We start from the raw sequence: 17,004 nt of genomic DNA, 5'->3' as shown, positions 1-17,004 counted from the left end.
TAGTGAGGTCTGGATACCTGCTCTACCAGTCAAGCAAGCACTGTAATTCTGTAGTGTAGGTACTATTTAAGGTAAATTGAAAATAATCTGAAGGTAGAGAAATGTTCTGGCAGCTAGCCAACAAACTACATCAGCAGGAGGACTCAATCCAAAAATTAGAGAATGGGTCCTGACTGGCCATTGAAATCCTTTAGACAAACAGAAAGGAAGTTTTATTGTAGACACTGGTCAATAGAGACTAACATAAACATGTATGTGTATTTTTATGGGTATTGTTCAGGCCGTTTGAGGAAGGGCGATGCTATAGCATGCCCTTGGAAAAAACACATTCTACAGGAAATTCATTGTTAAGTGAATCGATTTTAGGAAACAATTTGTCTACTACGCCCCCCCCCCCCCCCCCCCCCCCCAAAAAAAAAAAAAAAAAAAAAAAGTTCCCGAAGGACACTATTGGGTAACACAGCACTGAATTGTTTTTCAACAGCATTTTTGATGTAACTTGTCTTCTTCATCAATGATCAACATATATACAGAAGAAAATTGAGTGTTTTTTGTGTGTATTTATTTAGCTTTGACAGACTGTGGCTGTTAAAATGAATTTGGAACAAGGCCCCAACAGGCCTGTTTGCTCATATCTTACCTATGAACCCAAGTAAGTCTTGATGACTGAACTCATAACAACAGTGAAGGTTAACAGTATTTATTCATGTACTTATGAGCAAAGATAAAGTTTTTGACCCTGTTTTATTGTTTAAGGAGATATTTCTAGACCTAAGTGATCTAAATGAATGCTAAGGTTATTAATTTTAACAAACTTCAGTCATTTTCCACAGCATGCTGTCAGCCAAATATCAGACTTCTTTTAAAGCCCCCATAGTTATTGAGAAGATGCAATTTGATATTTTAAGTTAATTTGACTTATTGTGACCTTAATTCATTTCAAATTTGGTCATCTTTATCACCAACATGTTTTGTATATGCTATTAAGGCCCCCCATTAAAACTTATTCAGAATTCAGTCAAAGTGCTTTGATCCAGAATGAACTGTTATATGTAATATTTTCAAAACTTGTTCAGGTTAATTCAGCTCATAATTAACATTCAGACTATATAAACCAATTAGTCCCCAACCAATACAACTGGTTAATCTAGTCAACTATACCTAAAGCATTAGAATTCCTTCCCAACGGAATCAAGCAAAGATTTATAAAGTCGTTCTCACCAACCTTCTGGCTGACAAAAGCTTCCCAACAACATCTGGCATAGATGGTCTATACTCATGATCTGTCTTTGTGTAAAATCCTAAAGTAACAGAAATTTTAAACTCCAAAGCAAAGTATTGCTCAGCGATAGTGGACTGAAACTGGATTTTCAAAATAGAACTTCTGCCTTTCACTCTCCACCAATAATACCCTGACCAATGGACATCTAAACATCCTGAGATAACCAACAGATTCTCAACACTTAGATTGCGCCGCGCGATCACTGTGCTAGATTCCTCCTGAGCGTTTATACATAACTCTACAACATTAACCCATTAAATCTATATAGAAAAATGACTGTTACAAATCTCCATGACATCCATGCGGCCTTTCCTACTCCATCAACCAGAGTGGACGCGCGAAAGATATGAGGATGACTATCACACAGACAATCTGAAACTGGGTATAAAACCCTGTCAAGACCCAAACCACCAAATTGTTGCGCTAACTACAACAGTGACAGCTTTTATCTTGAGACTTCCATTCATCCACAATGTTCTTCTCAGTGTCAAATAACCTCAAGTCACACAACAATGAACACTCTCTGTCTGCAGGTGTTTCACCTGAAAGCACTTGGAACGGCCACGAGCCCCCTCCATATAGTTACTCGCAAAGTGAGCGAAAACATCTTAAAACGAACATATGCTTTCTTTCACTGAGATATCTTGTATAATGCAATTGTTTCACAACAATCTAGCTAGAGATACTATCTAATCAATTCTTTAATTTTCTGATAGTTTTAAATGTTATTTTGTTGATGTGTTTACAGTGCACGTAAAATGATATTGGATGAACAAAGGTGAACACTGCTGGGACAAAATGTGTGCAAGATAGGCATATATGAATCTCTCTATTACCATCTATTTCTCCTCAACAAAATCGCAACGAAATTTGTTCAACACATTTATAAGATAGCACTTTTTCACTGGAAAGTGATGGTTAATGAGGTTTTGAAATTCTCCATGTAAGCTATCATGCTTTTTTAAATCAGCCTACCCTTAGCTACCACCACTGTACAAAAAGACCACCCTGCTTAAATCCTAACACACTTTTCTAGGGCCCAAAATGGCAATAAAGACGTTTTTGTTGTTCCTTGAGTGGTCTTGATAAACAGGTTTTGACTGTAATCTGAGAGTCCAGAAAATGACAATGTTGGAATTGGAAATTGCATCTAGGAAAATGAACCTATAGATCAAAACAGGAGATGGTTTGTTTCTTTTAAGAATTTTAAGAATAACAGCACTTTTTGGAATAATTCGTGTTTATCCTGGGCAAGTTTGACAAAATTTCAAGAAACTTTTACATAGACCTCAAGCTGACATTCATTAATTTCTCTGAAACTATAAACTGTAATGTAAATTGTGAGGACATAGTCAAGAATATTGGAGCTTGTTATACCATTCAACAACATTAGTCCAAAGGTTTTTTCCTAGTAACATCACCTACCTAAATAGGGATATGTGTAAAATTATGTCACAGACAGATTTCTAGATACCACATACTCTACAATATTTCTATTATTTACCGTGTGGGCGTTTGTTAGTGGTGTACATGACTATCTCATGTTACAGTGTTAAAATGATAATGTTGCACTTAGGAATTATATATCAGTTTATATACTTCAAATATTCCAGCTAAAAAAATGTAAAACACAATTCATCTGCATGTTATGATTCTTTTATTTTACTTGATACTGTAAATAGGAATCAACTTTGATTGATAAGGCTCTTTAAACAAATTTTCTCACTCCTGTTTGGTTATGTATTGACTCTGCAAACATTCAATAAAAAAGACCTATTTAAGTGGGACATGATTTGATTAAATAGGGCAGGACAATTCACGATGAAGTTGATGTAGGAAACAGTAACATGATATATTATTTCATGGCTGTGGTTTAAAAAATTTACAATAAGTTATCAAAACATAAGACTATGAAATTCTGATTCCTTACTGAATATTCACAGGAAATAAAATATCTAAAAGATGCATTTTTTTTCTTTTGCAAAAGATTGTCGTGTAGACTCAACACATGAGGCAGGTTCAGGTATACCCTTGTCAAGTATTCACCTCATTTGAAACAAGGTTTGGTCAAAGCACCAACAGTTAAAGAGGATTGGAAAACACATGGCCACAACAATTAATGTAGAAACTAGTCAAGATCTTAACTCAGACACTAGTGAATGCTGTACCCATTGAACTGACCAATCACCAGCATTGAATCTGATAAAGTACTGTTACAACAACTATATACTAGTATTAGCTTCCCAAAAAGCTAAGTGGACTATGGGGAAGCTTATTTATTTGTTTGGAAAGAATATGGAAATAAAACAATGTGATGATATTGCTTAGCAATTTTAATTGTTCTGTTGGAAGCCATTTTATAATTTGTGAGTTTGTGTTAGTGCAAGGTAGCCAGGTCTAGTACAGACAAAGAGTTTTAATTATAGTTTTGTTACCAATAAAATAAAAGGGTTTTATGCAGAGATTGCTAACCTCAGAAAAAAAGACGAAGAACATATTGAACTGTATCTCATATGTTTCTGTGTTATTTTGTATTTTCATTATACTTTTAGTGTGTACTATCATTCTGCATTCTGCATTAGGATAACTCATAAAAGATTTTGGGCTACCAGTTTTGAATTCGGAGTGCTGGTTTTATTCTGCCCAGTAAGTTCTTGTCAATGGTCATACAGACCTGATAGGCCTAAGCATACGCATTGTCTGATATTTATTGTTACATCGATGGTGTTCTTATTAAGAAATATAATAGTATTGTCTTGAACATGGTACTGTATACTACTACAGATATATTTGTTCCACCTGTACATGGAACCAGATTTCATTAACAAGAGAGGGTCTGTATCGCTCACCTGGTTATTGCAATGCCAAGTAATGTTCTGAATACAGGATCATTGTTTCTTTTCCAAAGGAATCTAAAGATTTACCTCTAATTTCCCTCTTGGGACCCATTCTTTATAAAATTCATACAAACTATGTAACCCTTTCCCAAGGATGTTTCTGGCTAAATTTTGTTACATTCCATGCAGAACTCTATAACAAGTAGCAATTTAAAGGCTTTACCTATATTTCCCCTATCAGGCCCGCCCCTCCTGCCCATGGGGGGTCAGAGCCAAAAATTATACAAACTCTACAACCTTTTCCCAAAGGATGTTTCTGGCCAAATTTCATTAGAAACCATGCAGAACTCTATGAGTAGTAGCGATTTAAAGGCAATGTTGAAAGACAGATGGACGACGGAGGGAGGACAGATGCCGCGCCATGCCAGTAGAACTAAAAATGTCTGATTAATTTCTAGAAAATATCCTTATTCAGAAAACTTTTACCACAAATGCTTGTTCTACACTGAAATCTAAAAGGATGCAAGTGCTGTGTGACCATAATTTATCAGGAAGATAGCGTCCGAATCAAGACAGATTCAAGTCTGTTTCCGTAATTTGTATTAATTTTACTTCAACAGGCAATGCTTATAACACACGGATCATGCGTCTGATTCAAACGTTCTTGCTACATGACTATCCTGAAAGACGGCGTAAATTGCTTATGAAGCTAACTGTTACGCCTCAAGCGGCGTAGCAATTAAAGGATTACAAAACATATAAAAACCTAGAGATAAAGGTCAAATTCAGAATCGAGCTCTGTCATGACATTATCACCATCCTAAACACACCCCAGCAAACTGTAAGAAACATCTAAAATAACACTTGAGTGTGAACAGAATAACAATTAACAGTTGTTACTGTATACTTCCAACCTCTTCAAAGCAATCACCTACATTTACTATGTGGTATAAGACTAAGGTCATATAGAGGTCACTGACTATCCAATCTCTGCTCTATTAGCTTTCAAGTATTTACCCAGAGAATAAAAGTAAAATGCCCTCTAGATATATATTGGTAATAGGGAAATTAGATCACATTTGAATGTAAGCTCAATTACCACAGGGACGACAGATGGTTCTTCATAGACCATTGATCAGATAGAATTCACAATGTATTTACTCCTCAATTTGAGATTTAATTCCCATCAAAGTAAGACTAAACTTCAGCTCATGTTCTCAATTTTACCTCTAGCAAAACATAATATAATTACAACTGAGGAAAAAAACTTCACAAGATATGTATAGAAGAATGTATAAATACATTTGCATGCTTGATATGGCAACATTGTACCATCAGAAATATTGAGCAGAAACATTTTTTGGAGAACAATTACTTAACAATTATGTGTGCTTTTATAAAAAGTGGTTAATAAACCATTGATAAAATTGGAATTTGAAATTTATTTAGTCAAACTGATAAATTTGAATTTTGTTCATAAAAGTTCAATTCTTGATTCATCGGATGCATCATCCTCAATGGGATATATTAAGACCGTTCCTAAATCAGTGAGGAAAAAAATCCCTGGTACATTAATTGTCAAGAGTTAGTCTGTTTGACAAAAAGTGCAGCAGGGTAATCTTTAATAGGTTTCTTTCTAAATATAAGTTTAGACAGCTTTCAGAATATTGTGTAACTATCACTGCCATTTCATCCATTAGATAATTAATAATTGAAACTTATTTCAATACAAGCTTTAGATAAACGCCATACTGTAGTGTTGTACTTTTGCTATGAAAATCAAGTGATCTACCGTTTTTATCATCGACAAATGGGTCTCTATAGCATCAGGAACACACAAAGAGAGGTGTGGCAATGGGCCAAAGTCTTACACTGTGTTTATATGTTGGTGTCATTAAGGAGGAAAAAAGCCAAAAACACATTGTACTAAGATGATATGCAACCTTTAGAGCATTTATAGGTTTTGGCAATGCATGATTCAGCCATAAGGCATTTGACATTATAATGACGATAACTTGGTATGTGTAGAATCATTATTTGAATTGTTATTGGGGAAAAAGAACCATAAAATAACACCTTTTAGTATAAATCATAAATTCAATGACCCCCCCCCCCCCCCCCCCCACCCCCCCCCCCCACCCCCCCACCATTCTCCTGAACAAAGCCTAATAGTCAAACAACTGTGGTTTTCTTCACAATGAACTGCTGATTATTTGTATAATGTCCATTTCACTTCAACCGGAGAAAAGAAAATACAGGAGCCATACTATAAGGTTTAAATTTGGAATCCTCAGATTCCTAGATGAAACCTTTATTAATTAACCAAGTCCACATTACAGCAACACACCTTTCTTTCCTTTTCCCTTACCGACACAACACCCTATATGGCTACACTACCACTAGATATTACTATATTGGGAAAGGAAAACTTAATTATTGTTCAGGCCAGAACAGGATTGAGTCTGGCACACAGTGAGCTCCAAAATTGAGTCAACTCCAATCTCACATCTACAAGAATCTAATACAATATCAAGTACTTCCTCTACAAACAAGAGCTGTTGGAGAACAGCAAAGCTCGCCTATTCAGAAGAAGTTGATGTTCAAGTATTTACTATTTAAACATGGAAATATGACAAATTAACAGACTCAAAAACCCCCTAAAGGGCCCCAAATTGGTTGTATTATCACGTTCAGCATCCATACACATTCGGAAAATAAAATCATAAACATTTATGATGACTTAAGCTTAAACAATAGACAAAATAGAAACTTGCTCAAAAACTTTAACATGGAAATATGACAAATTAACAGACTCAAAAAACCCCTAAAGGCCCCAAATTGGTTGTGTATGATCACGTTCAGCATCCATACATATTAGGAAAATAAAATCATAAAAATTTATGATGACTTAAGCTTAAACAATTGACGAAACAGAAACTTGCTCAAAAACTTTAACGTGAAATGGGACGCCAACGCTGACGCTCGACCGACGCGACGCCGGGGTGACAACATTAGCTCCCCCTATTCTTCGAATAGGCGAGCTAAAAAGTAAAACAAAGCAAAGATATGTTCAGAAAGTTTTGAAATATTTGACACTTTCAAAGCAGTAATTTGAATCGACAGATCATCTCAGAATATCATTGGCTTAATAACATTACCTCATTGTTATTGAGAAGAAGTAGTTCAAATAATTTTAAAAAAAAAAAAACTCATGCATAGAGCTGTAATAACTTAATGATAGAGCTCTGTAATAACCTTCACTAAGTGGGACCAAGGTCATTTATTAGATTGATACACTTGCCTCTTTAGCTTTTGAGAAGTTAAAATATATAACTTATTGCATAACTGTGGATAAGTGCAGCTTATTATTTACTTGTTATTACACTGTACACATACCGTATTTGACCTAAAGAGGGCGCCTGCTGTAATAAGGGCGCCCCTGCCTTTTTTTCCCCTAAAAAAAAATGGAGCAGTGTCCAGCTATTACAAAAACACAACTCGCTATAGCCCGTTTCAAAGTTTGCGGCAGTTCTTTTTGAAGTGAGGCCTGTCTAGCGGCAAGCTTTTGGGTTATAGTCTGTTTCAGATAACTTTAGAAATAATGAGCTTAATAAAGGCGCCCCCACTGCCAATTACCCGCGCCCTGCGCCCTCTTTAGGTCAAATATGGTAATCCTTGTTATCCCTTTAATGACCATGTAATCCTGAATTGCCACAATAGAGATTATATGTATTCAGTGAGCTATGGTGGTTAACGCTATAAGGAATGGGCAGACAAGTATTTGATAAGGAGTGTACATATATACATAATTCATGAAGGCAAAATCAAGCAAAACCAAACAATAGCAAATAACTAATTATACACATGTTCTTGGACAAAATACCTACACAATAACTTAACTCTGCCTTTTCTAAGCTGATCAAAAACAAGAATTTCATATTTTACTTCGAGGTAAGCATATCCTTCAGGTAAAATAATGGCTCTTGGCACCACACTGAGAGGAGAAATAAAAGGATGAGAGGTCAAATGTCACAGCCTAAATATATCAGTCTTGCATGTTTCCTCTCTTCTATTTTGGGATCTATTTATCTTAACTGTACCTAAAATTCACCTTCCTTTTTTGAACTTTAAATCAATGCTTTCCCTTAATCTATAGCGCAAGTTTATTTTCATATGGTCGAACAAATTTTCTTTTTATAAAACTACCAGTCAATATTAGTGGAATGTTGTAGGCATAAGAAAGTTCCACATCTGAGATCCTATCTACTTTTGTGATTAAAAGCCTAGCTTACGTGACATTAAAATCATTCGAACACGAACTAGAACATCTGTATTACTTAGTTGTATGTGATCACATGTAGAGGTATTGATTTTTATAAAAACTATATGATACTGACATGTTAAGAAGCATGTAACATATTTTGGTGACTATGACTAAGTCTGTACCTGTATTGATTAACTGTTTTACTGTATATTCCTGTTCTTCAAATGTCTGGTTAATGGAATCACACAAACAGTCGGAATTCTTCCATAGGTAAATCACGCATAATTATATAACTAGTTGTTTATACAGTGGCCGCCATCAAGAGGGGTGGGTGATCCATGTGTCTATAGTCTGGGAACACAGACACTGCATGGCCAAGTGGAAGGAAGGACATTATAATGCTACATATGGCCATGAAAAAGATGAGACCAGCCAACATCATTCTTAGTCGCTTGCCCGCAATCTCCCATTCTGGTACCATCTCCCAAATCTTCTCCATCACAACCTCCTTGAATGCCCTGTGAAAGGGAAAAGGATTATATAAGTATAAAAGGAGTGGGTCAGTGTGGTTTATACATAGTGATAAATACGGTCTCTGTTCACTCAGCTGATGGAGCATGCTTCTTTGACTCAGCCAGTAGAGTCGTATTTACGTAGATTAATGATCAGATGCACACAATTGGTAGATATTTTTACTGAACTTTCAAGTTAAAAAAGTACTATTTCTATACACAATATGCACAATCAAAGACTGAACTGATTATAAAATCACAAATATAATCATGATTTGAATGGAATCACCAGGATTTTACATATTATTGGACTATTGACCTTTCTTCCTCTTCAGGCGGACTGTCGTAGGAGTCCATGAGTTCCTCTAGGTTTTGGTTGATGGAGTTCTGATGTTCCCGTAGAGATGATAACTCACGCCCCATCTGGGCTTTATATCCTTGCTTGAACCTGTCACAATAGGATAGATAAATATACTGTTAATTCATAAGAAATTTCGATATAATGTTAATCATAGAAAAAATTTAAAACAGTTTTATGCCTGAGATAGCCCCAGGTGAAAGAAAATATGTAAACATCTTCCTTTCTTGCAATACTGATAACAAATATGAAATTGCAGCATTACTCAGCAACCATTAAATCTCAATACACACAGAATTGTCATATATCATGTTGGTAGATTTGAGAAGTATCTTTATGCCTACAAAGCATCTAAAGGAACTTCAATGATATAACCAAAGACACTGTATTATTGTCAATTAAGAGCTCAATCCATATATGTATTTGAAAATGGCATAAAGAAACTTTATTGAGAAGTCTATTAACAAATATGGATGATCTGATACCAGGAATACACTGTCCTACCTAAAACTAAGGATACCAGGTATACACTGTCCTACCTAAAACTAAGGATACCAGGTATACACTGTCCTACCTAAAACTAAGGATACCAGGTATACACTGTCCTACCTAAAACTAAGGATACCAGGTATACACTGTCCTACCTAAAACTAAGGATACCAGGTATACACTGTCCTACCTAAAACTAAGGATACCAGGTATACACTGTCCTACCTAAAACTAAGGATACCAGGTATACACTGTCCTACCTAAAACTAAGGATACCAGGTATACACTGTCCTAACCTAAAACTAAGGATATCAGGTATACACTGTCCTACCTAAAACTAAGGATACCAGGTATACACTGTCCTACCTAAAACTAAGGATACCAGGTATACACTGTCCTACCTAAAACTAAGGATACCAGGTATACACTGTCCTACCTAAAACTAAGGATACCAGGTATACACTGTCCTACCTAAAACTAAGGATACCAGGTATACACTGTCCTACCTAAAACTAAGGATACCAGGTATACACTGTCCTACCTAAAACTAAGGATACCAGGTATACACTGTCCTACCTAAAACTAAGGATACCAGGTATACACTGTCCTACCTAAAACTAAGGATACCAGGTATACACTGTCCTACCTAAAACTAAGGATACCAGGTATACACTGTCCTACCTAAAACTAAGGATACCAGGAATACACTGTCCTACCTAAAACTAAGGATACCAGGTATACACTGTCCTACCTAAAACTAAGGATACCAGGAATACACTGTCCTACCTAAAACTAAGGATACCAGGTATACACTGTCCTACCTAAAACTAAGGATACCAGGTATACACTGTCCTACCTAAAACTAAGGATACCAGGAATACACTGTCCTACCTAAAACTAAGGATACCAGGTATACACTGTCCTACCTAAAACTAAGGATACCAGGTATACACTGTCCTACCTAAAACTAAGGATACCAGGTATACACTGTCCTACCTAAAACTAAGGATACCAGGTATACACTGTCCTACCTAAAACTAAGGATACCAGGTATACACTGTCCTACCTAAAACTAAGGATACCAGGTATACACTGTCCTACCTAAAACTAAGGATACCAGGTATACACTGTCCTACCTAAAACTAAGGATACCAGGTATACACTGTCCTACCTAAAACTAAGGATACCAGGTATACACTGTCCTACCTAAAACTAAGGATACCAGGTATACACTGTCCTACCTAAAACTAAGGATACCAGGTATACACTGTCCTACCTAAAACTAAGGATACCAGGTATACACTGTCCTACCTAAAACTAAGGATACCAGGTATACACTGTCCTACCTAAAACTAAGGATACCAGGTATACACTGTCCTACCTAAAACTAAGGATACCAGGTATACACTGTCCTACCTAAAACTAAGGATACCAGGTATACACTGTCCTACCTAAAACTAAGGATACCAGGTATACACTGTCCTACCTAAAACTAAGGATACCAGGTATACACTGTCCTACCTAAAACTAAGGATACCAGGTATACACTGTCCTACCTAAAACTAAGGATACCAGGTATACACTGTCCTACCTAAAACTAAGGATACCAGGTATACACTGTCCTACCTAAAACTAAGGATACCAGGAATACACTGTCCTACCTAAAACTAAGGATACCAGGAATACACTGTCCTACCTAAAACTAAGGATACCAGGAATACACTGTCCTACCTAAAACTAAGGATACCAGGTATACACTGTCCTACCTAAAAACTAAGGATACCAGGTATACACTGTCCTACCTAAAACTAAGGATACCAGGTATACACTGTCCTACCTAAAACTAAGGATACCAGGTATACACTGTCCTACCTAAAACTAAGGATACCAGGTATACACTGTCCTACCTAAAACTAAGGATACCAGGTATACACTGTCTACCTACCCGAACTCCCCTAACTTACCCTAAGTAGAGACTAGCATCACTTGTCTACACTCACCTCTTCTGAAGGCTTCCTCCTAACTTACACACTAAGTAGAGACCTAGCATCACTTGTCTACACTCACCCCTTCTGGAAGGCTTCCTCCTAACTTACACCTAAGTAGAGACCTAGCATCACTTGTCTACACTCACCCCTTTCTGGAAGGCTTCCTCCTAACTTATACTCTATGTAGAGACCTAGCATCACTTGTCTACACTCACCTCTTCTGAAGGCTTCCTCCTAACTTACACTCTAAGTAGAGACCTAGCATCACTTGTCTACACTCACCCCTTCTGGAAGGCTTCCTCCTAACTTACACTCTAAGTAGAGACCTAGCATCACTTGTCTACACTCACCCCTTCTGGAAGGCTTCCTCCTAACTTACACCCTAAGTAGAGACCTAGCATCACTTGTCTACACTCACCTCTTCTGAAAGGCTTCCTCCTAACTTACACCCTAAGTAGAGACCTAGCATCACTTGTCTACACTCACCCCTTCTGGAAGGCTTCCTCCTAACTTACACCCTAAGTAGAGACCTAGCATCACTTGTCTACACTCACCCCTTCTGGAAGGCTTCCTCCTAACTTACACCCTAAGTAGAGAGACCTAGCATCACTTGTCTACACTCACCCCTTCTGGAAGGCTTCCTCCTAACTTACACCTAAGTAGAGACCTAGCATCACTTGTCTACACTCACCCCTTCTGGAAGGCTTCCTCCTAACTTACACTCTAAGTAGAGACCTAGCATCACTTGTCTACACTCACCTCTTCTGAAAGGCTTCCTCCTAACTTACACCCTAAGTAGAGACCTAGCATCACTTGTCTACACTCACCTCTTCTGGAAGGCTTCCTCCTAACTTACACTCTAAGTAGAGACCTAGCATCACTTGTCTACACTCACCTCTTCTGGAAGGCTTCCTCCTAACTTACACTCTAAGTAGAGACCTAGCATTACTTGTCTACACTCACCTCTTCTGAAAGGCTTCCTCCTAACTTACACCCTAAGTAGAGACCTAGCATCACTTGTCTACACTCACCTCTTCTGAAAGGCTTCCTCCTAACTTACACCCTAAGTAGAGACCTAGCATCACTTGTCTACACTCACCCCTTCTGGAAGGCTTCCTCCTAACTTACACTCTAAGTAGAGACCTAGCATCACTTGTCTACACTCACCCCTTCTGGAAGGCTTCCTCCTAACTTACACTCTATGTAGAGACCTAGCATCACTTGTCTACACTCACCTCTTCTGGAAGGCTTCCTCCTAACTTACACTCTAAGTAGAGACCTAGCATCACTTGTCTACACTCACCTCTTCTGGAAGGCTTCCTCCTAACTTACACTCTATGTAGAGACCTAGCATTACTTGTCTACACTCACCCCTTCTGGAAGGTTTCCTCCTAACTTACACTCTATGTTGAGACCTAGCATCACTTGTCTACACTCACCCCTTCTGGAAGGCTTCCTCCTAACTTATACTCTATGTAGAGACCTAGCATCACTTGTCTACACTCACCTCTTCTGGAAGGCTTCCTCCTAACTTACACTCTATGTAGAGACCTAGCATCACTTGTCTACACTCACCTCTTCTGGAAGGCTTCCTCCTAACTTACACCCTGAGTAGAGACCTAGCATCACTTGTCTACACTCACCCCTTCTGGAAGGCTTCCTCCTAACTTACACTCTATGTAGAGACCTAGCATCACTTGTCTAGACTCACCTCTTCTGGAAGGCTTCCTCCTAACTTACACTCTATGTAGAGACCTAGCATCACTTGTCTAGACTCACCTCTTCTGGAAGGCTTCCTCCTAACTTACACTCTATGTAGAGACCTAGCATCACTTGTCTAGACTCACCTCTTCTGGAAGGCTTCCTCCTAACTTACACTCTATGTAGAGACCTAGCATCACTTGTCTAGACTCACCTCTTCTGGAAGGCTTCCTCCTAACTTACACTCTATGTAGAGACCTAGCATCACTTGTCTAGACTCACCTCTTCGGAAGGCTTCCTCCTAACTTACACTCTATGTAGAGACCTAGCATCACTTGTCTAGACTCACCTCTTCTGGAAGGCTTCCTCCTAACTTACACTCTATGTAGAGACCTAGCATCACTTGTCTAGACTCACCTCTTCTGGAAGGCTTCCTCCTAACTTACACTCTATGTAGAGACCTAGCATCACTTGTCTAGACTCACCTCTTCTGGAAGGCTTCCTCCTAACTTACACTCTATGTAGAGACCTAGCATTACTTGTCTACACTCACCTCTTCTGGAAGGCTTCCTCCTAACTTACACTCTAAGTAGAGACCTAGCATCACTTGTCTAGACTCACCTCTTCTGGAAGGCTTCCTCCTAACTTACACTCTAAGTAGAGACCTAGCATCACTTGTCTACACTCACCTCTTCTGGAAGGCTTCCTCCTAACTTACACTCTAAGTAGAGACCTAGCATTACTTGTCTACACTCACCTCTTCTGGAAGGCTTCCTCCTAACTTACACTCTAAGTAGAGACCTAGCATTACTTGTCTACACTCACCTCTTCTGGAAGGCTTCCTCCTAACTTACACTCTAAGTAGAGACCTAGCATTACTTGTCTACACTCACCTCTTCTGGAAGGCTTCCTCCTAACTTACACTCCTAAGTAGAGACCTAGCATCACTTGTCTACACTCACCCTTCTGGAAGGCTTCCTCCTAACTTACTACTGAGTTCCTCCAACTACCCTAGTAGAGACCTAGCATCACTAGTCTACACTCACCCCTTCTGGAAGGCTTCCTCCTAACTTACACTCTAAGTAGAGACCTAGCATTACTTGTCTACACTCACCTCTTCTGAAAGGCTTCCTCCTAACTTACACCCTAAGTAGAGACCTAGCATCACTTGTCTACACTCACCCCTTCTGGAAGGCTTCCTCCTAACTTACACTCTAAGTAGAGACCTAGCATCACTTGTCTACACTCACCCCTTCTGGAAGGCTTCCTCCTAACTTACACACTAAGTAGAGACCTAGCATCACTTGTCTACACTCACCTCTTCTGGAAGGCTTCCTCCTAACTTACACACTAAGTAGAGACCTAGCATCACTAGTCTACACTCACCCCTTCTGGAAGGCTTCCTCCTAACTTACACTCTAAGTAGAGACCTAGCATTACTTGTCTACACTCACCTCTTCTGAAAGGCTTCCTCCTAACTTACACCCTAAGTAGAGACCTAGCATCACTTGTCTACACTCACCCCTTCTGGAAGGCTTCCTCCTAACTTACACTCTAAGTAGAGACCTAGCATCACTTGTCTACACTCACCTCTTCTGGAAGGCTTCCTCCTAACTTACACCCTAAGTAGAGACCTAGCATCACTTGTCTACACTCACCCCTTCTGGAAGGCTTCCTCCTAACTTATACCCACTAAGTAGAGACCTAGCATCACTTGTCTACACTCACCCCTTCTGGAAGGCTTCCTCCTAACTTACACTCTAAGTAGAGACCTAGCATCACTTGTCTACACTCACCCCTTCTGGAAGGCTTCCTCCTAACTTATACTCTAAGTAGAGACCTAGCATCACTTGTCTACACTCACCTCTTCTGAAAGGCTTCCTCCTAACTTACACCCTAAGTAGAGACCTAGCATCACTTGTCTACACTCACCCCTTCTGGAAGGCTTCCTCCTAACTTACACTCTAAGTAGAGACCTAGCATCACTTGTCTACACTCACCTCTTCTGAAAGGCTTCCTCCTAACTTACACCCTAAATAGAGACCTAGCATCACTTGTCTACACTCACCCCTTCTGAAGGCTTCCTCCTAACTTACACTCTAAGTAGAGACCTAGCATCACTTGTCTAGACTCACCCCTTCTGAAAGGCTTCCTCCTAACTTACACCCTAAGTAGAGACCTAGCATCACTTGTCTACACTCACCCCTTCTGGAAGGCTTCCTCCTAACTTACACTCTAAGTAGGAGACCTAGCATCACTTGTCTAGACTCACCCCTTCTGGAAGGCTTCCTCCTAACTTACACCCTAAGTAGAGACCTAGCATCACTTGTCTACACTCACCCCTTCTGGAAGGCTTCCTCCTAACTTACACCCTAAGTAGAGACCTAGCATCACTTGTCTACACTCACCCCTTCTGGAAGGCTTCCTCCTAACTTACACTCTAAGTAGAGACCTAGCATCACTTGTCTAGACTCACCCCTTCTGGAAGGCTTCCTCCTAACTTACACCCTAAGTAGAGACCTAGCATCACTTGTCTACACTCACCCCTTCTGGAAGGCTTCCTCCTAACTTACACTCCTAAGTAGAGACCTAGCATCACTTGTCTACACTCACCTCTTCTGAAAGGCTTCCTCCTAACTTACACCCTAAGTAGAGACCTAGCATCACTTGTCTACACTCACCCCTTCTGGAAGGCTTCCTCCTAACTTACACTCTAAGTAGAGACCTAGCATCACTTGTCTACACTCACCCCTTCTGGAAGGCTTCCTCCTAACTTACACACTAAGTAGAGACCTAGCATCACTTGTCTACACTCACCCCTTCTGGAAGGCTTCCTCCTAACTTACACTCTAAGTAGAGACCTAGCATCACTTGTCTACACTCACCTCTTCTGGAAGGCTTCCTCCTAACTTACACCCTAAGTAGAGACCTAGCATCACTTGTCTACACTCACCCCTTCTGGAAGGCTTCCTCCTAACTTACACTCTAAGTAGAGACCTAGCATCACTTGTCTACACTCACCCCTTCTGGAAGGCTTCCTCCTAACTTACACTCTAAGTAGAGACCTAGCATCACTTGTCTACACTCACCCCTTCTGGAAGGCTTCCTCCTAACTTATACTCTAAGTAGAGACCTAGCATCACTTGTCTACACTCACCTCTTCTGAAAGGCTTCCTCCTAACTTACACCCTAAGTAGAGACCTAGCATCACTTGTCTACACTCACCCCTTCTGGAAGGCTTCCTCCTAACTTACACCCTAAGTAGAGACCTAGCATCACTTGTCTACACTCACCTCTTCTGGAAGGCTTCCTCCTAACTTACACTCTAAGTAGAGACCTAGCATCACTTGTCTACACTCACCTCTTCTGGAAGCTTCCTCCTAACTTACACCCTAAGTAGAGACCTAGCATCACTTGTCTACACTCACCCCTTCTGGAAGGCTTCCTCCTAACTTACACTCTAAGTAGAGACCTAGCATTACTTGTCTACACTCACCTCTTCTGGAAGGCTTCCTCCTAACTTACACTCTAAGTAGAGACCTAGCATCACTTGTCTACACTCACCCCTTCTGG

At 39.3% G+C, this 17,004-nt stretch overlaps 1 protein-coding gene across 3 annotated transcripts in view; it reads right to left on the bottom strand.

The window, feature by feature from the left end:
• LOC138305816 (uncharacterized) overlaps positions 1–17,004 on the bottom strand; it is a 161,026-nt gene that overhangs the window by 16,234 nt on the left and 127,788 nt on the right. For 2 of the 3 annotated variants that reach the window (XM_069246096.1, XM_069246084.1), the window contains 2 exons: positions 9,215–9,343; positions 8,671–8,901 (listed from right to left, as the gene is read on the bottom strand). In XM_069246096.1, the coding sequence (XP_069102197.1) occupies positions 8,685–8,901; positions 9,215–9,343 (346 nt within the window). In that variant the 3' untranslated portion in view covers positions 8,671–8,684. Of the gene's footprint in view, positions 1–8,670; positions 8,902–9,214; positions 9,344–17,004 lie in introns of those variants that run through there. The other variant, XM_069246089.1, reaches the window with a different exon arrangement.

This window comes from Argopecten irradians, chromosome 1 (assembly GCF_041381155.1).
Source record: "Argopecten irradians isolate NY chromosome 1, Ai_NY, whole genome shotgun sequence".
NCBI lineage: Eukaryota > Metazoa > Mollusca > Bivalvia > Pectinida > Pectinidae > Argopecten > Argopecten irradians.
Note: the sequence above shows the minus strand (reverse complement) of the source record. Positions and strands in the feature narration are given on the sequence as shown.